General features: G+C 53.3%; 3 protein-coding genes across 6 annotated transcripts; 1 reads left to right on the forward strand and 2 right to left on the reverse strand.

Annotated features, from left to right (window-relative positions):
* Positions 1–645: 645 nt before the first annotated feature.
* NEURL2 (neuralized E3 ubiquitin protein ligase 2) lies at positions 646–3227 on the reverse strand. 2 transcript variants are annotated; one of them, XM_054467104.2, is made up of 2 exons: positions 2270–3227; positions 646–893 (listed from the first exon to the last, which is right to left on the reverse strand). In XM_054467104.2, the coding sequence occupies exons 1-2, from the start codon at positions 3009–3011 to the stop codon at positions 850–852; spliced, it is 786 nt and encodes a 261-aa protein (XP_054323079.1). In that variant the 5' UTR covers positions 3012–3227; the 3' UTR covers positions 646–849. The 2 variants fall into 2 exon arrangements, with proteins under 2 accessions (XP_054323079.1, XP_054323078.1); XM_054467103.2 differs by having other exon boundaries at positions 646–879; positions 2270–3220.
* On the forward strand, positions 2270–10875 carry CTSA (cathepsin A). 2 transcript variants are annotated; one of them, XM_054467094.2, is made up of 15 exons: positions 2270–3398; positions 3588–3769; positions 3923–4034; positions 4280–4330; positions 4414–4500; positions 4741–4896; positions 5234–5325; positions 6002–6086; positions 6674–6765; positions 6846–6924; positions 7017–7156; positions 9015–9090; positions 9767–9856; positions 10055–10159; positions 10418–10875. In XM_054467094.2, the coding sequence occupies exons 1-15, from the start codon at positions 3345–3347 to the stop codon at positions 10499–10501; spliced, it is 1485 nt and encodes a 494-aa protein (XP_054323069.1). In that variant the 5' UTR covers positions 2270–3344; the 3' UTR covers positions 10502–10875. The 2 variants fall into 2 exon arrangements, with proteins under 2 accessions (XP_054323069.1, XP_054323070.1); XM_054467095.2 differs by having other exon boundaries at positions 3354–3444.
* On the reverse strand, positions 10811–24419 carry PLTP (phospholipid transfer protein). Of its 2 annotated transcripts, XM_054467097.2 has the most exons (16): positions 24093–24419; positions 23363–23473; positions 23166–23265; positions 21981–22109; positions 21555–21710; positions 19885–19948; positions 19736–19799; positions 18348–18439; positions 17024–17200; positions 16882–16941; positions 14475–14639; positions 14302–14369; positions 11892–11934; positions 11678–11741; positions 11518–11594; positions 10811–11118 (listed from the first exon to the last, which is right to left on the reverse strand). In XM_054467097.2, the coding sequence occupies exons 2-16, from the start codon at positions 23460–23462 to the stop codon at positions 10996–10998; spliced, it is 1482 nt and encodes a 493-aa protein (XP_054323072.1). In that variant the 5' UTR covers positions 23463–23473; positions 24093–24419; the 3' UTR covers positions 10811–10995. The 2 variants fall into 2 exon arrangements, with proteins under 2 accessions (XP_054323072.1, XP_054323073.1); XM_054467098.2 differs by lacking the exon at positions 21555–21710 and having other exon boundaries at positions 24093–24335.
* Between the last annotated feature and the right edge of the window lie 465 nt (positions 24420–24884).

A 24884-nucleotide genomic window follows, 5' to 3' on the forward strand; every position in this document is an offset into this window, starting at 1 on the left:
ACCCAGTATTGCTATTTTTCTTTTTCTTTTTTTGAGATGGAGTCTCACTTTGTCACCATGACTAGAAGGCTGGAGTGCAGGGGCAAGACCTCAGCTCACTGCAACCTCTGCCTCCTGGGTTCATGCGATTCTCCTGCCTCAGCCTCCCGAGTAGCTGGGACTACAGGCACCTGTCACCACACCTGGCTAACTTTTGTATTTTTAGTAGAGACAGGGTTTCACCATGTTGGCCAGGCTGGTCTCAAACTCCTGACCTCAAATGATCTGCCCACCTCGGCCTCCCAAAGTGCTGGGATTACAGGCCAGGTATTGGTATTTTTCAAAATTCCTCAAGTGATTATAATATATGACAAAGTTGGAACCTCTATTCTAGGGATATACTTCTCAACCCTGGCTGTACATGAGAATCTCTTGAGAAGCTTTTACAAAAAACAATATCTAGGCCTAATTTCCCAACAAATCAAATACGAATCCCTAGGGATGGGATGTGGGACACCAGCACTCTTTACATATCCTAAGATGACTCTAACAAGCAGCCATCCTAGGGACCCCTGCTCTCTTGCTCCGACCTGCTGACCTGCAGTGATTCTAAATGAAGTGCCTCTCATAGGCTGTAGGGGCAAGGAGACCTTCCAGCGATCAAGATGTCAGCATTGGCTGTTTATTTCTTGTCCTGGCTGGCAGCAATGTGGCCAACTTCGGACCAGCCAGCCACAGGTCTGGGGCCCCAGGATGCAGCTCTGCTCTGGTGTGCTGCGGGTCTTCACTCATACTTGCAGAAGTCCTTAAGTTCTTTGGGCAGGTGGAGCCCATCAATGGCCAGCCGGTGCACCATGCTCCTCTGTATCACTAGGCGGCACAGAGTCTGCAGGGATGGCACTGTGGGAAGAAGACTGTGAAAGGCAAACTGAACTGGAGGGTGGGTCTGAGGCCAAGACCCAGAAGATCTAGGTCATGGTCCCCACTTTGCCATTAAATGTGGGCAAGTCCTTACTGCTCTCTGGGCCCAGCCTGCTTCATGGGGCTCTTCATGGGGCTGAGAGAAGCACCTCTTCCTGAGAGCTATCACAAAGCTGCAACCCTGTTTATATCATAACACTTAGCACAATCCCTTCCTCGTTCACTTAGCAGCTTCTGGGGGCAGGGGTAGTGTCTGATTTGCCTGTGCAACTGAAGCCTCCAGCACAGGCCTGGCACAAAGAGGGTTCTGGTGCATTGAATTCATGAAATGTGATGAGAGGTATAACTACAATGCTTACCAGAGCTATAATGAATCATACTCAGCAGTAAGAAGCTCTCAGTCTGGGGTTTGTTATGCCTCGAAGCCAATATGCCCAAGTCTATGAGCATGTTTCTTTCTTTCTTTCTTTCTTTTTTTTTTATTTAAAGAGAGAGGGTCTTGCTCTGTCACCCAGGCTGAAGTGCAGTGGTCAGTGAACTGCAGCCTTCAATTCTTGGGCTCAGGCGATCCTCCTGCCTTAGCCTCCCAAATAGCTGGGACTACAGGCATGCACCACCATGCCCAGATAATTATTTAATTTTTTGTACAGATGGGGTCTCACTTTGTTGCCCAGGTTTGAGCTAGCTTGCTTGCTTGCTTGCTTCCTTTCTGTCTCTCTCTTCCTCTCTCTCTCTCTTTCTTTCTGTTTTTTTTTCAGAGTCTCGCTCTGTTGCCTAGGCTGGAGTGCACTGGTGAGATCTCAGCTCATTGCAACCTCCACCTCTCGGGTTCAAGTGACTCTCCTGCCTCAGCCTTCTGAATAGCTGGGATTATAGGCACATGCCACCACACCCAGCTAATTTTTGTATTTTTAGTAGAGACAGGCTTTCACCATGTTGACCAGGCTGGTCTCGAATTCCTGGCCTCAAGTGATCTGTCTGCCTCCCCCTCCCAAAGTGCTGGGATTACAGGTGTGAGCCACCGTGCCCGGCCAAGCATATTTCTAAGAAAAGGGCAAACAATTCTCAAAGAGGCCCCTAATATCTAAAATTGGTTTAGAATCCCTGCCCTAGGTGAATACAGGAAACACTATCAAAACTAAAAGGGAACTTGTAGGGCATCTTAATCAATCAGCCAAGATGGGTACCAAGGCCCAAAACCAGGTAGAGGCTTGTGCAAGATCACAAGCAGAGGTGCAATTTGAAGCTAGATTCTCCCGCTCTTAAACTAGTGCCGGACAGACCAAGGCCTAGCACATGGGCAACGGAGCCCTACTAGATTCCTGTACCTACACTGAACCAGGAGGGGTCGCTGCCCAGGGATACCTACAGCCATACTCGAGCTGGACAAGGCGCACGCTCTTGGTGGAAGCAAACAGGTCCACCACCGCATAAAGGGGCTGCGCAGCTGGCAGTCCCCGGGCGCTCGGACCCATGTCCTCGCCGTTGATGATGATGTGCATGTCGGCCGTGCCATCGGGGCGCGGGCAAAAGAGGACGCCCAGGCGGCTACGGCGCGCGGTCGGAGGCAGCACGTTCAGCTCATAGAGCTGGTCCAAGAGATGGCTGTAGAGCCCTGGCCGGCTGCGGCCCACCAGGCGGTCCCGGGGAATGCGAAACTGCTCAATGCGCAGATATGGTTCCACCAGGAGGGTTGGAGGTCGGCTGGGGGCCTCTGCCTCCGCCTCCGGGCGGCCCTCCCGGGGCACGCGGTTGTGGTGGCGCGTGATGGCGAAGACCCAGGTGTGGCCCAGGTTGACCAGGTCGGGCAGAGAAAACTCGGGAACGGGGGCCAGACTGGCGGGGTCCAGCGCCGTCAGACCGAGACGCAGATGTCCGCACCAGCCCAGCTCTTTCTCCTCGATCTCGACCAGGAAGACCTGGCCCGGGGCCAGCGGCTCGCGGCTGAAGCACACGCCATGGGCGAAGCTCTCCACGCGTGTGGCCCGCGTCCCAGAGGGGTCCACGCGGATGTTGGCACCGTGCACCCGATGGAAGCGGGTGGGAGGGGGCTCCGGGCGCGCGAGTCCCCAGAGTGCACCCGAATCCACGGGCTCGGAGGCAGCAGCCATCTCTCGGCCATAAGGCAGGCCAGCGGGCGCCGGGGGCTATTTTGGGCGGCGGGCTCAGATGGTGACCGCAAGGGGACCTTGTAAGGCATTTCCCCCCGACTCCCTTCCCCGAGCCTCTGCCCGGGGGTCCTAGCGCCGCTTGCTCAGCCATCCCGCCTACAACTTGGCCGTCCACACCAGGATCATCTGATCGCGTGCGCCCGGGCTACGATCCGCGAGGTCCGCGGACCTTGACCCGGCATTGACCGCCACCGCCCCCCAGGTCCGTAGGGACCAAAGAAGGGGCGGGAGGAAGACTGTCACGTGGCGCCTGAGTTCACGTGACTCGTACACATGACTTCCAGTCCCCGGGCGCCTCCAGGAGAGCAAGGACGCGGGGGAGCAGAGGTGAGCTGGCACCGGAGGCTGGAGGGGATCCCCGATCCTGGGATCGGTGCGCGGCAGAGAAGGCTCGGGGGTGGGAGCTGGCGCTGGGGCCGGGGCTTCCCTCGCAGAGGCGCCGCCAGCTCCGCCTCGGGGGCTGCTGCACGGAAGCGCTGAGGAGCGAGTCAACAGTCCCTCTGCTGCCTCCCGTAGATGATCCGAGCCGCGCCGCCGCCGCTGTTCCTGCTGCTGCTGCTAGTGTCCTGGGCGTCCCGAGGCGAGGCAGCCTCCGATCAGGACGAGATCCAGCGCCTCCCGGGGCTAGCCAAGCAGCCGTCTTTCCGCCAGTACTCCGGCTACCTCAAAGGCTCCGGCTCAAAGCACCTCCACTACTGGTCTGCCGCCCTGCCTCCTGGGCGGGATTGGGAGAAGAGATGACGGATGAGGGATGGGGGATAGTTCTGCAGACCCCTGAGGATGCCTGGGAGCCGGGAGGGCTGGAAAGGGCCCCTCCAACTGCGCCAACCCTGCCCTGACCCCCCTCCCAGGTTTGTGGAGTCCCAGAAGGATCCCGAGAACAGCCCTGTGGTGCTTTGGCTCAATGGAGGTCCCGGCTGCAGCTCCCTAGATGGACTCCTCACAGAGCATGGCCCCTTCCTGGTGAGTGGACAGCAGGGGGAAAGCACAGTTCCCAAAGCAAAAGGCTGGGGAAAGCGAGAAAGGGACTTTGTGATTTTCCAAAAAGTTTCCTTCCTTCTAAGCCTCGGGATTTTCCTCTATGCCATTGGCTTTGCTGCCTGTACCTCTCAGAGGTTTTGCCGACATGTAAAGTGTCTCTCATGGTGGCCCTTTCCCTCCACCCAGCTGGCCCTTGGGACTTACTCAGCCATCTCTTTCCTCCTCAGGTCCAGCCAGATGGTGTCACCCTGGAGTACAACCCCTATTCTTGGAATCTGGTATAGCTGGAGCTGTGGGTCCTGTGGGGGTGCCTGGGCACTTGGATGGGGTGGCATTTAGCTCATTTTTCCCTCCCCTCTAGATTGCCAATGTGTTATACCTGGAGTCCCCAGCTGGGGTGGGCTTCTCCTACTCCGATGACAAGTTTTATGCAACTAATGACACTGAGGTGAGTCTGGTGCCTGCCCATCTGCCCCAGGCCCCCCGGTCCTCCATCCATGGCATGATGCTGGGAGACAGAGCATGGCCTTGGAGTCCACTTTTTGCTCTGTCATATGCTATTGTGGTATGGTGGCCGGTCACTTCCTCTTGCACAAATAGGGTGGGTTGATGTCGTTATCTCTGAAGTTCTTTCCAGTTCAAATACCAAAGCTTCCTGATTCCCTCTGTCTTGCTCTCCCATCCCCAGGTCGCCCAGAGCAATTTTGAGGCCCTTCAAGATTTCTTCCGCCTCTTTCCGGAGTACAAGAACAACAAACTTTTCCTGACCGGGGAGAGCTATGCTGGCATCTACATCCCCACCCTGGCCGTGCTGGTCATGCAGGACCCCAGCATGAACCTTCAGGTGCAGGGCAGCTGCAGGAGGGAAGGGAGGCACCTTGAGGCTGTGGCCTTGCAGTTAGCAAGGTCAGACTGGTCAATGTCCTCATCCAACCCAGCTTCCTGCATAACCTCCCCACCACCGGCTGCCCTAGGTCTGTCTGTGTGCCTCCCACACACAGGAAACTCACCTGTCAGGCTGCCAGCTCTGTGTTTTGCATTGAGTGGCCTTCCATACCCACCCGCCCCCATAAACCACCCTGGGTTTCAGCTTCCGGATTGCTGAAGGTCTGGGTGTTAGGGTGAGGGAGGCTCTTCCTCTTCGCCCTCCACATGAGCTGAGCGCCCTAGGTGTTTCACAGGGGCTGGCTGTGGGCAATGGACTCTCCTCCTATGAGCAGAATGACAACTCCCTGGTCTACTTTGCCTACTACCATGGCCTTCTGGGGAACAGGTATGGGATAGGGCAGTTGGGCAATCTCTAGGGTGGGGCAGGTCACATGATCTCTGGTCTATCCTCCAGGCACATGATATGACAGGCCCAGCCCAGGTTTATGAGCAGCAGGTGGGTTGCAGAAAGAACCTAGTGCTGAAAGGCCAAAGAATAGAGATCAGATTTTCTTTCTTTCTTTTTTTTTTTTTTGAGACAGATTCTCACTTTGTCTCCCAGGCTGGAGTGCAGTGGCAGGATCTTAGCTCACTGCAACCTCCACCTCCCAGGTTCAAGCAATTCTCGTGCCTCAGCCTCCCAAGCAGTTGGGACTACAGGCGCGTACCACCACACCTGCCTAATTTTTTGTATTTTTAGTAGAGATGGGGTTTTGCTGTGTTGGCCAGGCTGGACTCAAACTCCTGGCCTCAAATGATCTTCCCAAAGTGCTGGGATTACAGGCGTGAGCTACAGTGCCCAGCCAGAGATCAGATTTTAAAGGAACTAAGGAGGCCTGTCTGTATGACCCTGGGGCACCTCTTTGGGAGCTAGCTTAGATGATGTACAGACCATACCCTGTGATATCTTTCCTAGTCTCCTAGGGTCAGGGAGGTTGGTGGGAGGTGGGGGCTATGCTCGCCTCCTCTGCCTTCCTCTTCCCACCAGAGGCTGATGCGCTTTTCACTCTTATCTCCTACAGGCTTTGGTCTTCTCTCCAGACCCACTGCTGCTCTCAAAACAAGTGTAACTTCTATGACAACAAAGACCCGGAATGCGTGACAAATGTGAGGTTCTACTGTCACTTTGCATCAGCTCTCCCATCCCTAATCCTGAGAACGGGACCACATTCCCTCCTTAGGGACTCCTTGTTCTCCACCCTCATTGCTTTCTTACACCTTTAAGCAATTTAGTGTTCTCTGGGACATGTGTCTAAGTGTGTATTCCCACCACCACCACCTCCTATGGTGGCAAATCCCATAACCTCTGTGAGGGAGAAAGGACTTCTTCACATTTATCAAACTCCTGCAATGTGGCAGGCACTGTGCTGAACTGTGTCTATGTAGATTATTTAAGTTTCAAGATTCCCCCTCAAATGAGATCATACTACTCACATTTTCCAGATAAGGAAACTGAGGGCCATGAATTTTGAAATCACTGTCTGAAGTCACAGTGTTGGGAGGCAGTGATGCTAGGATTTGGACCCAGGTCTGGGAAGATTCCTGCCACTGAGCCTCAGTTTCCCTACCTGTGAAAAAAAATGGATGAAGGGTGAAGAGGTGAAATCCAAGAGCAGTAAATCTTGGGACAACTTGGTGGGGTTGTGGAGAGGCCGGGGATCTGTAAAGCATGGTGGCTTGGTGTATCATTGCAGCTTCAGGAAGTGGCCCGCATCGTGGGCAACTCTGGCCTCAACATCTACAATCTCTATGCCCCGTGTGCTGGAGGGGTGCCCAGCCATTTTAGGTAGGTGCTGCTGGGTGCCCCTGGGGCCAACCCCAGCCCCATCTGGAGGCTCCACACCCATCCCCCCACCTCACATGCAGGTATGAGAAGGACACTGTTGTGGTCCAGGATTTGGGCAACATCTTCACTCGCCTGCCACTCAAGCGGACGTGGCATCAGGTGTGCAAGGGCGTGGGCTTCCTCCTGGTGAGGTGGGAGAAGGGGGAGGGGCAGAGAAGCAGAGGCCCTGACCATCTGTCTGTGCCTTCCAGGCACTGCTGCGCTCAGGGGATAAAGTACGCATGGACCCCCCCTGCACCAACACAACAGCTGCTTCCACCTACCTCAACAACCCGTACGTGCGGAAGGCCCTCAACATCCCAGAGCAGCTGCCGCAATGGGACATGTGCAAGTGAGGTTCTGTGGCCACCTGTGACTTGGGGTGGCGGGTTGCTGGGGCTTGTGGGCATCAGCAGGTTCTCAGGGATCTTCTGTGTAGAGTTTCTCAATGAGATGAGCTGTAGAGGATGTTTAACATCCATCCCTGACCCCTCAGTGGATTGAGAGTCAGCCAATTCATTCTTTTATCTTTTTTAAATTTAAAATATTTTTGTTTGAGACAAGGTCTCATTCTGTCACCTAGGCTGGAGTGCAGTGGTGTGATCACAGCTCACTGCAATCTCGAACTCGTGGGCTCAAGCAGTCCTCCCACCTCCCCAGTAGCTGGGACTACAGACGCACACCACCACCCCCAACTAATTTTTGTATTTTTTGTACAGATGGTGTTTTACCATATTGCCCAGGCTGGTTTCGAACTCTGGGGCTCAAGTGATCTGCCCATTTCAGCCTCCCAAAGTACTGGGATTACAGGCATGAGCCACCCCACCTGGCCCCAGTTCATTATGTAGCCACATTGGTTGTTGTTTCACAGTTCACTACAGCCTCAACCTCCTAGGCTCAAGCAATCCTCCCACCTTAGTCTCCTGAGTAGCTGGGTCTACAGGCACATGCCACCATTCCTGGCTAATTTTTAAAAAAATTTTTTGTAGAGACAGGGTCTCACTATGTTGTCCAGGTTGGTCTCAAACTCTTGGTCTCAAGCAATCCTCCCTCCTTGGCCCCCCAAAGTGCTGGGATTACAGGTGTGGGTCCCCACACCCGGCCATCACATTGGTTAATAACTATTACTTCCGACTGGGCACGGTGGTTCACGCGTGTAAATCCCAGCACTTTTGGAGGCTGAGGCGGGGGAATCACCTGAGGTCAGGAGTTCGAGACCAGCCTGGCCAACATGATAAAACCCCGTCTCTACTAAAAATACAACAATTAGCCAGGTGTGCTGGTGGGCTCCTGTAATCCCAACTATTCAGGAGGCTGAGGGAGGAGAATCGCTTGAACCCAGGAGGCAGAGGTTGCAGTGAGCTGAGATTGTGCTACTGCACTCCAGCCTGGGCAACAAAAGTGAAACTCCATCTCAAACAACAATAAGAAACTGTTACTTCCATGTCCAGTCTCCTGTGACCGCCCCCACCCCACCCCTCCCGAGTAAAAGGGTGACACTGGGCCCAGCAGGGCTGCTCAGGTCCATTTTGATTGGTCAGTGCTCACACTCTGCCCTGTTATATGTTGTGACTCTCACACCTGCTGGCCCCTAGACACTAAATGCCAGATGCCTCCCAGTCCCTGTAACAACCAAAACATGTCCCTTGTACGTTTCTTTTTCTTTTTCTTTTTCTTTTTTTTTTTTTTTGAGATGGAGTCTCGCTCTGTCGCCCAGGCTGGAGTGCAGTGGTGCGATCTTGGCTCACTGCAACCTCCGCCTCCCAGGTTCAAGTGATTCTCCTGCCTCAGCCTCCTGAGTAGCTGGGACTGCAGGCACACACCACCACGCCTGGCTAATTTTTGTATTTTTTTTTTTTTAGTAGAGACGGGGTTTCGCCATGTTGGTCAGGCTGGTCTCAAACTCCTGAGCTCGTGATCCACTCACCTCGGTCTCCCAAAGTGCTGGGATTACAGGCGTGAGCCACCGCGCCCGGCATCCCTGTACCTTTCTAAATGGGGGCGAGTTGAGGCTGTCTGAATCCCAGCCCATCCAGCCCATCATTCAAGTCAGTCCTAGAGAGGTGGCCCCCCAAAAAGCAAAAAGGGGAGTGGAACCCAGCTGTCTGCCTTCTGGGTTGGAGCTTGGAGATAGGAGAGAAGGTCTGATCTGTTGACTACTTTTCGCCCCGACCTGGTCTTCCTGGGGCCTGCTCGTATGTTCCCGGCAGCTTTCTGGTAAACTTACAGTACCGCCGTCTCTACCGAAGCATGAACTCCCAGTATCTGAAGCTGCTTAGCTCACAGGTGAGTGGGGACAGCACAGCTGGATCACCAGCAGCCTTAGGACCCCAGAGTAGCACAGCAAGCTGGGGGCCCTTTAGACTTCCTCTCAGGACAAGGGAAGCTGAAACTCCAAAAGGCGAAGCCCAGGGTCCTGTGATTGGTGGGGTCAGAATTTGAACCTGGGTTTGTCCCCACCCATGCTGTCCTGCTACAGGAGGTCAAGGGGTCTGCATCAGCCAAGGAGCCTTAAGTGTGAAAAGAGCTTCATTCATGCCAAAAATGGGCCAGCAGAGGTCCAGGATGGGAGGAGACCTTGTCCAAGGTGACATAGGAGGCACTGGCAGAGCCAAGTTAGGACTAGGTTCTGTCCAGCACAGTGGTTAATAGCATGGGCTCTGGAGTCACATGGCCTGGGTGCAAGTCCCTGTACTAGCCACATAATCTTGGGCAAATTTCTTAAATATGAGCCTCAGGTTCCCCATTTGTAAAATGGGGATAATAATGATATCTACCTTCACAGATAAAACATTTAGTAGAATACTGGACATGCAGTAAGTCGTTAGAAAACATGAGAATTCCCTGGTTTGTGTTATCTAGCTCGGCCCCTTGAATTCCCTGAGGGGTAGGCCTTGAACTAGGGAAGGGCTGGGGACTTGGCTTGTTCCACACCCCTCATTTCTACCCCGTCCTGCTTTAGAAATACCAGATCCTGTTATATAATGGAGATGTAGACATGGCCTGCAATTTCATGGGGGATGAGTGGTTTGTGGATTCCCTCAACCAGAAGGTAAGGCAGAGATTCCTGGCCCTGGGATAGGGGCTGCTGTGGAGGATCGGGAGCGGGTATGCCTAGGAGTGGCCAGCCGGCTGCCTGGCTCTGGCCCACAGAGGGCAAGTGTGGAGGAATTCCCAGCCCTAAGGTCTTGCTGGTAGCTGTGAGCAAGGACGCAGCTGCTGTAGGCTGATGTCTTTCCTGGCGGGGCAGATGGAGGTGCAGCGCCGGCCCTGGTTAGTGAAGTACGGGGACAGCGGGGAGCAGATTGCTGGATTCGTGAAGGAATTCTCCCACATCGCCTTTCTCACGATCAAGGTAGGGACTGGGCCTGCTGAGAGATAACTGGGCCGGAGGCAAAGGAGCAGGACCCACCCGTCCTTTCCTTCTGGCTGCCTTTTAGGCTGGGTCATGGGTTACCATCTGGCCCCTGTATGGGCAAGTTTTTTTGGAGAGGGGTGGGGAGGGTTCTGGGAAGAATAAAGGGCTTGGGATGAAGGAATTCCCAATGAGTGAGCAGTTACATGAGGAGGAGGGAATGGTGGGGGTCAGGAGCTCACAAACATTGCTCCTCAGGGCGCCGGCCACATGGTTCCCACCGACAAGCCCCTCGCTGCCTTCACCATGTTCTCCCGCTTCCTGAACAAGCAGCCATACTGATGACCACGGCAACCAGCTCCACAGCCTGATGCAGCCCCTCCCAGCCTCTCCCGCTAGGAGAGTCCTCTCCTAAGCAAAGTGCCCCTGCAGGCCGGGTTCTGCCTTCAGGACTGCCCCCTTCCCACAGCCCTGTACATCCCAGACTGGGCCCAGGGTCTCCCATAAACAGCCTGGGGGCAAGTTAGCACTTTATTCCCGCAGCAGTTCCTGAATGGGGTGGCCTGGCCCCCTCTCTGCTTAAAGAATGCCCTTTATGATGCACTGATCCCATCCCAGGAACCCAACAGAGCTCAGGACAGCCCACAGGGAGGTGGTGGACGGACTGTAATTGATAGATTGACTGATTATGGAATTAAATTGGGTACAGCTTCAAACCCCGTCTTCTCTGTGGCACTGGGGGTTAGAGGGGGCACTACAGGCTATGAATGTGGGAAAAGAGGGGCTGAGAGGGGTTGGAGTCCTGAATGACAGCTGCCAGCGTGGGGGTTGAGGGCTCAGACAGCTGCTGTGGAGGGTGGGGGGGCAGTGGACGCCCTGACATCGGCAGGCCGGTTCTTCTCAATCACCTCTCGCAGCCCTTTGGCAAAGTGGAGATCAGCCCCGATGGTGAGGAATCCCTGTGTGGGGGAGAGGGGAGCCTCATTTATTCATTCAGTTACTGAGGCCAGAGTTTAGAGATCAAGAGACAGTCTTTGTCTTTCAGGGACTCAATCTAATGGATAATTCCATGTCAAGGTGCTAAAATGAGGCTGTAGGAGTGTAGACTGTGGGTGTCAAGGAGGGCCTCTTGGAGGTGGTGACCTCTGAGCTAAGACCTGAATGATTAGTAGGTTTTGGGATGGGAGAAGAGTGCTCCAAGGAGAAGTCACAGTGTATGCAACGGCTTTTAGGAGTCTAAGATTAAAACGGGAGGGGGCGACTGGTAGTTGGGGAGCTGGGGTCAGGTAATGGAGGGCACTGGGGAGCTATAGGAGAGGGGAAGGCCCTCCCTCCTTCCCCATCCCGCCCCCACTCACCGCATGGTTCGTCACCACCTCACGCACAAAGTTGATGCCCTCAGGTAGTGGGATCTGCACCCCACGCCAGGTCCGCTCTGTGGGTGGGAGCACCCTGCTCAGTCTGGGCCCGCCCAGTTCACCCCTCCTTTCTTCCTCCATCCTCACACCCCAGCCTTACCATTGAGCATGGGCATCACCCCAATCTGCAGCATGGTCTTCAGAGGGGCCTGTAATGGGATCAGCTGGGAGGGGCGAGGGGGGAAACAGAGCAGTGAGTCAGGATTGGGTTTGCCTTTAGCTGCCCACAGGTGAGCAGTTATATGAGGAGGAGGGAATGGTGAGGGTCAGGATCTCACGAACCCAGCCCAGCCCACCCACCCTTGCCCACTCACAGCCAGCGACTCCAGTGCAGAATGGTTGGAATAGATTCGGAACCTGAGGGAGAGAAAGGAGCCCTGTGGACAGGAAGCCTGGAAGCTCCCCTTCCTCAGGCCACCCAGGCCTACCTGTCAGAGGTGCCTGAGTTGCAGGCTCAGATGCCCACCTAGGCACCTTTCTAGGTGCTACAACTTTCCAGGTATCCTCGGGGCAGTCATTGCTGCCACTTGGGTCTCCTTTTCTCTAAGACTGCTAATTTTTATTTATTGAGCACTTTTTTTTTTTTTTTTGAGACAGAGTCTTGCTCTGTCGCCCAGGCTGGAGTGCAGTGGCGCGATCTCGGCTCACTGCTCTGCCTCCCGGGTTCACGCCATTCTCCTGACTCAGCCTCCCGAGTAACTGGGACTATAGGTGCCCGCCACCAAGCCCGGCTAATTTTTTGTATTTTTAGGAGAGACGGGGTTTCACCGTGTTAGCCAGGATAGTCTCGATTTCCTGACCTTGTGATCCGCCCGTCTTGGCCTCCCAAAGTGCTGGGATTACAGGCGTGAGCAAGTGCGCCTGGCCTTTATTGAGCACTTCTAATGTGCCAGACTTCTGCTGGTAGCTTTGCAGGCGTTATTTATTTTATGTAACAGAACTTCACATTGCTTAGTTCCTGTCAGACACTAAGCATATTTATTTTCTTTTTTTCTTTTTATTTATTTTTGAGACAGCGTCTCACCATGTTGCCCAGGCTGGAGGGCAGTGGTGCAATTTCACTCACTGTGGCTTTGACCTCCAGGGCTCAAGTCAGCCTCCCACCTCAGGCTCCCAAGTAGCTGGGACCACAGGCGTGCATCACCATGACCGACTAACTTTTAAATTTTTTTGTAGAGACAGGATCTCACTTTGTAGCTCAGGCTGGTATTGAACTCCTGGCCTCAAGCAATCTACCCGCCTTGGTCTCCCAAAGTGTTGAGATTATAGATGTGAGCCACCGCACCCAGCCAACGTGTTTAAAAAGTTAATGTTAGTAAACTGTTTTAAAATACAGTACCAACTGGTTTAGTCCTCATAACAAGCCCAAGGAGTGGGCACTATTAGGATTTGCACTAATTTATAGATGAGGAAAATGAGGCCCTGCAAGGTTAAGTAATTTGCCTGAAGTCACACAGCTGGGAAGTGTCAGAAGCTGCCTCTAGAACCTAGGGTCCTAACCTACATTATCTCCTTTAACCTTAGAACAGCACTGTCCAGTCAGATTTTCTATGAAACGTTTTGTATCTGCACCATCTACTATGGTAGTCACTAGCCACATGTGGCTAATGAAATGTGGCTTAGTGCAACTGAAAAACTATTTAATTATAATTAATTTAAAAGTAAATGGTCACATGTGGCTAGTATCTACTATATTGGACAGCACAGCCCTAGAAGGCAGATGCTACTTTTGCCTGTATTAAACACATGGAGAAAATGAGGCCTAGAAAGACAAAATGGGCTGGGTGCGGCGGCTCATGCCTGTAATCCCAGCACTTTGGGAGGCTAAGGTGGGACGATCACTTGAGCCCAAGAATTGGAGACCAGCCTGGGCAACAAAGTGAGACCCCGTCTCTACAAAAAATAAAATAGGCATGGTGGTGCATGCATGCAGTCCCAGTTACTCGGGAAGCTGAGGCTGGACGATCACTTGAGCCCAGGAGGTCAAGGCTGCAGTGAGCTATGATTGCACCACTGCACTCCAGCTTGGGCAACAGAGTGAGACTCTGTCTCAAAAATAAATAAATACAATAAAATAAGGCCAAGCACAGTGGCTCATACCTATAATCCCAGCACTTTGGGAGGCCAGGGCAGGTGAATCACCTGAGGTCAGGAGTTCAAGACCAGCCTGACCAACATGGTGGAACCCTGTCTCTACTAAAAATGCAAATATTAGCGGGGCATGGTGTCGCACACCTGTAATCCCAGCTACTCAGGAAGCTGAGGCAGGAGAATTGCCTAAACCCGGGAGGCAGAGGTTGCAGTGAGTCAAGACCACGCTATTGCACTCCAGCCTGGGCAACAAGAGCGAAACTCCTTCTCAAAAAAAAAAAAAAAGAACATTTTTAAAAAAGAAAGATAAAATGGCCTCAAGGTCACAAAGCTGTGTTGTGCTGAGGTTTTTGTCAAAACCCATGTTCTGATCTTTGCTGTGTGACTGTGGGCATGTTATTTAACGTTGCTGGACCCATTTGTTCATCTCTCATAATACCTGCCCTGCCTGCCTCTGGGACATGTGAGAATGCAGAGGAGTTAGACTTTACCAAAGCACTTTGGCATGCATTAACAAAGACAGACCCCAGCTCTCAGTGGCTTATAGGTATCACTGAACTTTAGCTCAACATCCCTGTGGACAGGTGTGATTATCCTCAAGATGCCGAGGGGCAGGGAAGTGCACCTGCCTACCTGCGCAGGTCCAGCTGCGTGCGCAGGGCCTTCCCCCGGAGAGCCATCTTGGCGCTGAGACGGGCGTCCTGCAGGAACATGGGAAGGAGGATGTTACTGACTCAAAAGGTCAGTAACCCACAGCCCATTTTTCCCTGACCCCCAGCCAGCAGCCCCCACTCCGGGACCCGTACCATAGTCATGCTGGACAGCTGGACCTCAGGCTGGTCTGGTGGGACCAGGGCGATGGTGACGCTAGCAGTGACAGAGATGGTGGTGCCAGAGGGCTTGATGGTGCAGCGCGGTGGGGCCAGGACCTGCAGCTCCAGCTTCAATGGGGAGTCAATCACTGCTGGGCTCTGGGGGATGAGCAGCAGGGGCGGGTCAAGTCCCTGCCATTTCCTGTGGAGCCCCCAGGGAAGAAGGGGAAGGAAGGCAGGTGCAGCTTCTGTCCCCTGGGGACTCTCATATTGCAAATACAGAGACAGCTCTGGCTTCCAAAACCCTCAAATCTGCATCTAGCCTTCATGCCGTTGCCACACAAAGGAACAGGAATGTGTTCTTCTCTTTCTGCTTCCTAAATACATCTCAATATTCAGGTCCGTCTCCAATCCAGACTCTTCGTGGATGTCCTTTTTGCATTAGTATCTCAGCACCTTGCCATGTCTTCTGTTTTTGATATGGAGTCTCACTCTGTTGCCCAGGCTGGAATGCAGTGGCACGATCTCAGCTCACTGCAACTCTGTCTCCCAGGTTCAGGCAATTCTCCCGCCTCAGCCTCCCAAGTAGCTGGGATTACAGGCGCCTGCCGCCATGCCCGGCTAAGTTTTGTATTTTTAGTAGAGACGGGGTTTTGCCATGTTGGCCAGGCTGGTCTGGAACAACTGACTTCAGGTGATTTGCCCACCTCAGCCTCCCAAAGTGCTGGGATTACAGGCATGAGCCACCACGCCCAGACCCCTTGCCATATCTTTTTGCTCTCTCTCTCCTTTTTTTTTGAGACAAGGTCTCTGTCACCCAGGCTGGAGTCCAGTGGCATGATCACGGCTCACTGCAGCCTCAACCTCCTCAGCTCAAGTGATCCTGCCACATCAGCCTCCTGAACAGCTGAGACCACAGGTTCATGCCACCACGCCTGACTTATTTTTGTATTTGTTTTTTGTTTTTGTTTTTGCTTTTGTTTTTTTGTAGAGATGGGGTTTGGCCACGTTGCCCATGCTGGTCTCAAACTCCTGGGCTCAAGCGATCTGCCGGCTTCACCATCCCACAGTGTTGGGATTACAGGCGTGAGCCACCGTGCCTGGGCATATCTTCTTTCTCTAAACTGCTATGCTTTCTTCTATAGGCAGTGAAGGAATACTATAAGATGCAACTGCCTAATCTTCACCAAACATGATTCTAAACACTGTATATGTGTTGGCTCCTTTAAACCTCATAATAACCATGTGAGGCAGATATTATTACTGCCAATTTTGTTGTTGTTATTTTTTACAAATTTATTTTTCAGGCTGAGTATCATGGCAGAGAATTGCTTGAACCCGGGAGGCACAGGTTGCAGTGAGCCAAGATTGTGCCACTGCACTCCAGCCTGGGTGGCAGAGTGAGACTTTGTCCCCCCACCCAAAAAAAAAGATCTGACTAAAAATTTATTTTTCAATAGAGACAGTGTCTCACTATGTCGCCCAGGCTGGTCTCAAACTCCTGGGCTCAAGCAATTTTCCTACCTTGACTTCTCAAAGTTCTCAGAGTATAGGCGTGAGCCATCATGCCCAGCCATATCCCCATTTTTGAGATGGGGAAATTGAGGCACAGAGAGGTTAAGTAACTTGTAGAGGTTATGTCGTTATTCAGTTTCAGAACTAGGCTTGAAGCCCAGGCAGTCTGACAATAGAGACCCTGCCCTTAATTGCTTAGCCATAAATTGGATGATGATAATGACTGAATTATTTCTTTTAAAATTTGTAATTCTGCTGGGTGCGGTGGCTCACACCTGTAATCCTAGCACTTTGGGAGGCCAAAATGGGTGATCACTTGGGCCCAGGAGTTCTGGGCTCATGACCAGCCTGAGCAACATGATGAAACCCTGTCTCAACAAAATATAAAAATTAGTAGGGCATGGTGGCACAAGCCTGTAATCCCAGCTACTCAAGAGGCTGAAGCAGGAGGACGGCTTGAGCCCTGGGAGGCAGAGGTTGCAGTGAGCCTAGATTGTGCCACTGCATTCCAACTTGGGTGACAAAGTGAGACTCTGTCTCAAAAAAAAAATAAATAAATAAAATGTGTAACTCTCACTCTCCTCCCCAATACACAAATAAACAAAAGTATATGTGAATTATTATTAAATAATTGCAAAAAAAACTTGCAAAGCTTGGGTTCTCACTAATCCTCACAACAGCTCTGCGAAGGAGATGGAGCAGGAAGGAGCAGGAAGGAGCAGCCCGCTTCATAGATGGGAACAGCCATGACAAGGCGAGGGGGATTGGCCACAGACAAGAGGCCGGGGCCCTGTCTGCGTGGCTGCCACTGGGGGCCCCGCCTGCACCCCTCCCTGGTCTCACTGGTGTGCAGGTGGCCCTATCCCTGCCCCCTGCCAGCACTCACCAGCAGGACAATGCTCCCAAAGTAGGTGGCCCTCAGCAGCATGTCCAGGTCATGGGGCACCTGAACAGGGGAATCAGGAGTGAGGCAGTGAGCTCTGTCACAGACCCTCTCTTGCCCATCCCACAAACAGGCCACGGCATACCTTGTCCCCCACCAGCGACAGCTGCAGGGCCCCCGCCCGGAAGTAGCTCTCCATGGCAGAGTCGAAGAAGAACTCAGAGAAGGCCACATACACCATCCGCTCCTCCTCCTGCAGCTGGGGCTCCACTGCCCGGTTGGGGAGGCTCCAGTTCCTCTCAGTCAGGGGGAAGAAGGCCCCCTGGGGTGGGGCATTCACAGTCAGGGTCAAGGCAGACTGGCCTGGCACCTGGACCGACAGCAGGTGTCTCCCGGCCCCGTGCTAGGCACTGTGGGGGATGGCGGGAATCCAGCTGCTGTTCTTGGAGGACTCACAAGCACATCTCTTAAAAGGCATTGGAAGGAGGACACCTGCTACCAGGGGGCAAGCCTGTCAGACTGGAGGAGGGAGGGTCAGGATAGGTTTCATGGAAGAGGTGACATCTGAGTGGGCCTTGAAAGCTAGAGGCAGTAACAACAGCTACTGTTTACATATATTGTGCATACTCATGCTTCTTTGCCAAGTACTCTAAGCTCTTCACATAGATCAACTCCTTTAATCTGCATAACAACGTGTGTTTTCTTACTAGATTATTTCCATTTACATGTTAGGAAACTGGCCAGCTGAAAACTTATGCTTAGGGCCGTGCAGCTAGTCAGTGGCAGAGCTAGGATTTGAACTTCAGGCATTCTTTTTCTCTCTGTAGAGAAGGAGGTCTCACTATGATGCCCAAGCTGGTCTCAAACTCCTGGGCTCAAGCGATCCTCTCGCCTGGGCCTCCCAAAGTATTGGGATTACAGGCATGAGCCACTGCACCCGACTGATTCTAGCTCCTGAGTCTGCACTCTGAAACTGCTATACTCCTCTGGGAGACCAAAGGTAGTGGCTACACACTAGCTATGTGGCCCTGGGCAAGTGACGTCACCTCTATGAGTAAGTCTCCACATTCCTAAAATTAGGATGATGTTAGTACCTGACTCACAGGGTTGTGAGAGAATGAAATGAGATTATTTGTATAGAAATTTATGTCCAGCTCCTTCAGGGGAGTTGGGGAAAGGCCGTGCATGTGCAAAGGCCCTGAGGTGGGAAGCGAGGGTCCAATTTGGGAAAGAGCAGCTGCAAAGAAACAGGATAAGATATAAAAGGTGGGGCCAGGTAAGATTAACAGGGCTCAAATGCCAGACCCAGGAGGCTGAACCTAATTCTGTAGTAACAGGGAGCCATAGCCTTCTCAGTAATGAGAGTGGCCTCATCAGAGCTGTGCTTTAAGAAGTAAAATCTTGCAACTTAGCAGAGAAAGAGGTCTTGTTAGGAGGTCAGAGGTCATACACCAGACCAAGGAGCTCACCCGGAAGTCCATGTCCAGGTTGCTGGTGGAAGCCACAGGATCCTTCATGAGGGAATAGTCAATGCCAACAAGCTCATCCACAGAACTGCGCACTGCAGGAAGGGGCTCAAGTCACTCACGGCTGTGTGATGTGGGGTAAGGTGCTTAACCTCTCCAGGCTCAGAGTCCCACCCATAAAATGAGGATACATCCCTCACAGGGTTGTCATGAGGGTCAAATTAGTTTTATGTGGAAAGCACTTAGGGCCTGGTGTGTAGTAAGTGCTCATTAATGTTAGTTATTATTATTATTACCACTATAGAGGTTTCAAAAAAATAACTAAACAAGATGGCATGGGAGGCCGCGCACGGTGGCTCACACCTGTAATCCCAGCACTTAGGGAGGTCAACGTGGGCGGATCACCTGAGGTCAGGCATTCGAGACCAGCCTGGTCCAGAATGGTGAAACCCCGTCTCTACCAAAAATACAAAAATTAGCTGGGCATGGTGGTGGGCGCCTGTAATCCCAGCTACTAGGGAGGCCGAGGCAGGAGAATCGCTTGAACCTGGGAGGTGGAGGTTGCAGGGAGCCAGGATTGCACCACTGCACTCCAGCCTGACAACAGAGTGAGACTCCATCTCAAAAAAAAAAAAAAAAAAAAGATGGCATGAGGTTCCTTTCCCTTGGTTTCTCCTACCTCCTCCTTCCCTTCCCATGCCTGTGTATTGGGTGTGACGGGACAATACCTTTGCCCCACAGTAGACAGAGGTCATGGCTCAGAAAAAGGGAATTCATGGCCAGGCGCAGTGGCTCATGCCTGTAATCCCAGCACTTTGGGAGGCCAAGGTGGGCGGATCATGAGGTCAGGAGATCAAGACCATCCCAGCCAACATGGTGAAACCCCGTCTCTACTAAAATACAAAAAAGTAGTTGGGCGTGGTGGTGCACGCCTGTAGTCCCAGCTACTCGAGATGCTGAGGCAGGAGAATTGCTTGAACCCAGGAGGCGGAGACTGCAGTGAGCTGAGATCGCGCCACTGGACTCCAGCCTGGCAACAGAGTGAGACTCTGTCCAAAAAAAAAGGGAATTAATGATAATTGAGCACATATTAGATGCTAGGTGATGAAGACAAATGGGATGCCAGTGGTCAGCATGCACATATTGAGGACCTTTACAACTATTCTCTCAGATAATCCTCACAGCAACCCCAGGAGGAGGCACTGCCAGCCAAGTGAGGAAACAAGCACTTTGCCCAGAGAGAAATGAGCACTTTACCCAAAATCGCACAGCAAGTCAGCTTCAGAGGCCACATTTGAACCCAGGACTGTTCAACAGCAGGGCTCAGAAGGGGCCTGCTCTGAGGTGCTGCATGACAGCTGCACACTCAGCCTCACCCGCCACCAACTCACCAGGCACGGTGTCCAGGAGGGAGTTGAGCAGGACCGTCCCTGCGTGGTAGAGTACGGGGCAGATCTGCGAGGTGGGAGCCAGAGTCAGGGCCTTCTCAAAGTGAGAGCATGCCCACCCTTGCCACCCTGCGCCCTGTTGCTGCCCACACCTGCTGGTTGAGGAGGAAGCGCATCCCTGAGGTGATGAACATGGAGAGAAAATCATACACCTTCCTGCGAGGAGAGGAGAGGCCGGGTGAGCCCAGAACCTGCCTCCACCCCAGTTCAGGTCCAGGAGAAATCAGTGACTAGGGAAACAGTGGCAGTGGGAGTCCTCAGCTTCAGCCTGAATAACAGCTCCTCCACATAGGTTTTCTAAGAACCAGGCCCAAATTCCCTTTCCAGCCTAATTCTCAAGACCTCCTGACCTACTCGCTGGTCCCATCAGCCAAATGAATCCACCCACATTACCTCAAACCCACTCTGAACATCCCCACATCCATCCGCTTACCGATGCCCTCCCTTCCACCCTCTGCGTTCCTACCCTGTATTTTCTCATCTGAGCTCAGATGCTTCCTCTTCCAGGCAGTCTTCCCAGATTCCCCTCCTCTGAATCCCCAAAGCACTTTCTTAGTTCTTCTCTCCAGGCCCTGATATCAAATGTTTTTTACTCCAGATAGCCTCTGAGCTCCTTCCTGCATCCTCAGGGCCTGGCATACACTTTGTTTGATGAATAAATAATACTGACAGTGTACCAACACCAGATAATAATCCATCATCTTCTCTCCCCCACCCTCTTCCAGAACAAGAACAATATCCCCTTCTCAGCAGCAAAAATAAAAAAATAGGCCGGGCACAGTGGCTCATGCCTGTAATCCCAGCACTTTGGTAGGCCGAGGCGGGCGGACCACCTGAGGTCAGGAGTTCGAGACCAGCGTGGCCAATATGGCGAAATCCTGTCTCTACTAAAAATACAAAAAAAGTAGCTCAGCATGGTGGCGCATGCCTGTAGTCCCAGCTACTTGGGAGGCTGAGGCAGGAGAATCGCTTGAACCTGGGAGGTGGAGGTTGCAGTGAGCCGAGATGGCGCCACTGCACTCCAGCCTGGGTGACAGAGTGAGACTCCCTCTCAAAAAAAAAAAAAATTATTTTTGTTATTATTATTTAGAGATACCAATTATTGAGAATCCAGTACATGGCCAACTGTGCATATCAGTCCTCACAGTTGCTCTTATCTAAGTGGCCAGCACTTAAATATACATTTATCATATGCCAGGTGCTGTTCTAAATTTTTTTTTTTTTTTTTTTGAGATGGAGTCTTGCTCTGTCGCCAGGCTGGAGTGCAGTGGTGCAATCCCGGCTCACTGCAACCTCCGCCTCCTGGGTTCAAGCGATTCTCCTGCCTCAGCCTCCCACGTAGCTGGGACTACAGGCACGTGCCACCATGCCCAGCTAATTTTTGTATTTTTAGTAGAGACGGGGTTTCACCATGTTGGCCAGGATGGTCTCGATCTGTTAACCTTGTGATCCACCCGCCCTGACCTCCCAAATTGCTGGGATTACAGGCATGAGCCACCACAGCCAGCCTTGTTCTAAATATTTTTTACATATAACAACACAAATAATCCTGGCAACGATCTTATAAAACAGGATCTTATAAAATGAGGATATTGAGGCACCAAGCTTCAGTGACTTGGCCAAGTTCACACAGCCAGGAAGTGACAGAGCCGAGCTTTGGACCCAGTTGGTCTGGTTCCCAGGCCTATGCACTTTGCACTGCACTAGGCAGATGAGCTGTGGGGCTCGAAAGGGGTGAGCTGGGGTTGGGGCTGGGGCTTACTTGAAGGTTCCCCCGAAGGCCGCATGCATTCTGGAGACAGAGGCCTGGCAGGAGACATTGGACACTTTCATCCGTCCGGCGGGATCCCGGGAGAGCTCCAGACCAGTGCGGATGGACACACCCTCAGCTGAGGCGTTGATGTAGCCCCCATCATAGCTGCCAAGGGGGTTAATATTCACTCCAGGTAGGAGCTCAATTGAGTCTTCAGTGCCCCCATACATCACCACACCTCTTAATAATGTTTCACTTCTTTCCACACATCCTACCAAACCCTCCTATCAACTCTTATGAAATGCATATGCCTGTTCCTGTTACACAGATGAAGAAACTGAAACTCAGGAAGGCTAAGGGGGCTGCCCACAGCCCCACAGCACCTCCAGCCCTCCCGACCCACTCTCCACTCCCCTGAGGGTGCTGGGTCCTTACAAGAACCAGTAGAGCAGCTGTCTCCGGAAGCGCAGCCCCAACGAGGCATTGGTGATTTGTAGCTTCAGCTCCTGCTGTGGCTGGAAATCGAGCTCGGAAGATGTCAGCTGCAGCTCTGTGACCTTCACCCTACGGGAGGCCTCAGGGTCAGATCCAGGGCCAAGAAGAGGGAACTCCCCCCAACGACAGGAAATTTGTCTGCTCCCCTTTCAAGTCCAGGCCTGGGGAAGCGGGAGTGGGTGGAATGAATTCTTCCATTGTCCCTCAAGTGCCCAACTTAGACTTGGGTGGCTCAGAGATGAGGTCTTCCTGATCCAGGTGTTAAAAGTGAGCTTCACCCCATCACTCAAAAGCCTTGTTTGTTTGTTTGCCAGGTGCGGTGGCTCATGCCTGTAATCCCAGCACTTTAGGAGGCCGAGGCGGGCGGATCACTTGAGGTCAGGAGTTCGAGACCAGTCTGGCCAACATAGTGAAACCCCTGTCTCTACTAAAAATACAAAACTTAGCAGAGCGTGGTGGCACGCGCCTATAGTCCTAGCTACTCGGGAGGCCGAGGCAGGAAAATCGCTTGAACTGAGGATGCGGAGGTTGCAGTGAGCCAAGATCGCGCCACTGCACTCTAGCCTGGGCAACAGAGCAAGCCTCCCTCTCAGAAAAAAAAAAAAAAGTCTTGTTTGCTTGCACCCCCTCTCCTCCCACATCCTGGGGTTGCTACACCCGGTCTTTTAATAGAGTCCGTTTACTTTGCCTCCATCACCTAAGCTCCGCCTGATATCTCAATTCCTTATTCCCCCTCCCTCATCCTAAACCATACTTAGAGCCTTCAGTTCTCTCACCCCTCCGATTAGCTCCACCCCGTGCCCGAGACTCCACTCTTATCTATTGGCAAGTTCCTTGACTCCACCTTTCTGGTGCTCTTCGGCCACGCCTCACATCCACTGGTCCTGCTTCCTTCTTGGCCCCCTCTACATTTTCAAGGCCACGCCCATCTGCTTGGTCCCGCCTATGATGGCTGGCTTGGCCTTTATCTTTTCGGCCCCATCCGGTTTCTTAAGTCTAGCCTCATCGATTTGGCCATGCCCCATCCCACTCAGCCTCCAGTCTCCCGAGACCCTGAGATTTCTCGGGCCCCGCCTCCACCGCCGAGGCCCCGCCCCGGATCGCGAGGCCCCGCCCCCCACTTACTCAGAGATGTTGTAGTAGAAGTGGCCTTCTTTGCCCCGCAGGTCCGGAATGGTGATGGTCTCCAGCTCTTGCTCCAGAAAGCGCAGCCCCTCCTGCTTCACTGAGGCAGCAGCGAAACCCTTAGCTCCCGTGCCCACTGTTGGGGCGACCCCAACCCCGTCGGCTCCCGTCCGTCCCTGTCTGCCCCTGTGCCTTACCTAGCTCCAGCGCCTTGGAGGTGACGCGGATCTTGCAGCCTGGGAACTCTGCGTGAGCGCCTGCCAGCAGCGCTAGGAAGAGGGCCCCGAAGAGGGCCATGGCGAGCGGGCCTGGGGGTGGGGTGGGGTCGCAGGAGTTATCTGAGCCGCTTAAACCCATTCCTTGGACGTCCAACCATAAGTGGGTGCTAGCCTGGATCGTTACCCTCCAGATAACTCTTTGGAGAAATTGGAACCAATAATCTTGCCTCCATTTGGCAGATGTGGAAACTGAGGCTCAGAGAGGCGATGCGACTTGCGTTCTGGCTCCCAGAGGATTTGGGACACGGGGGAGGGGACGTCCCCAGTTCCCTCGTGCTACCGCCGCGTGATGAGTTTGGACCTCCAGGGGACCAGCCCCCTGTACACCCCCAACAACCTCCCCTTTCCTTTAGCGGTGGGCCCGCGCAGGCTTGCATGTTGCCACGGCAACGACTGCACGCGCATTCCTGGAGGGTGGCTTGCGGTCTCCTAGGCCTCGCGCCCGGGGAGGAGAGGAGGTGGCCGACCAGACCGTGGGCTCCCGGGTCTCCCGGCTCCCTCAGGTCCTAAATCTCTCCCATTAGAGATTCTGCCTGGAGCCCCCCATGTTAGCGTTCTCCTTCATCGGCTCTCCTCCCCACCCTGGCTTCAGTGCACCACGCGGCTCGGCGAGGGACAGGGGACGGGATGGGGACGCGCCCCAACTCACTCAGCGATGAAGCTGGGGGGCGGCGCGGTCACGTGGGGTGGCGGGCAGCTCAGGGGATCCGGGCGACGGGGTCTGGCGGGCAGGGTTGTTCCAGCCGCCTTTATAAAGCCGGGCCTCCCCGACCCCTCCTCCTCTCTGCAGCTCTCCCCTCCTTCCTTGGGGGCTGGGAGGGGACGGGGCGGGACGCTGGCAGCCGGGTGAGTGGAAAAGGCTGTACAGAGCCCCGTGACAAGCCCGGCCGCTGTCTGGACAAGTGGGGGACCCAAGCCCAGGGAGAGGGAAGGAAGTGCAGGAGCCGGCCCACTCAGCCCCAACAATCCCGCTTTGCTGGAACCTTGGTTCAAATTACAATTATCCATGTCTTCCTGCATGATCTTGGGCAAGTCACTTCACTTGGGTCACTGACCCTCAGTTTCTTCTTTCAGCGAAATGTGCACGATGATAGGAACTACCTCTTGGGCCTTTATTGCAACCAGGTCCAGGCACAAAGTCAAGGAATATTTTTTCCTTCCCTGCCACCCACAATCATCTCGGGACTTCCTTGCCTGGCTTTGCTATGGGTCCCCCTACCTGTCTCTATGTCACCACCTGGGGACCTTAAGGTCCCAGAGACCTTTGCACTTGGGAAAGCAAGACTACACAAGTGCGGTCAGCCCAGGAACATACCACACCGGCTGAAATCACCCCAGAAGGAGGTCTGCCATTTCTAGTGGATGGTGGATTTTTTTTTTTAAGACGGAGTCTCCCTCTGTCGCCCAGGCTGGAGTGCAGTGGCGCGATCACGGCTCACTG

The sequence above is a fragment of the Pongo pygmaeus genome, chromosome 21, assembly GCF_028885625.2.
Source record: "Pongo pygmaeus isolate AG05252 chromosome 21, NHGRI_mPonPyg2-v2.0_pri, whole genome shotgun sequence".
NCBI lineage: Eukaryota > Metazoa > Chordata > Mammalia > Primates > Hominidae > Pongo > Pongo pygmaeus.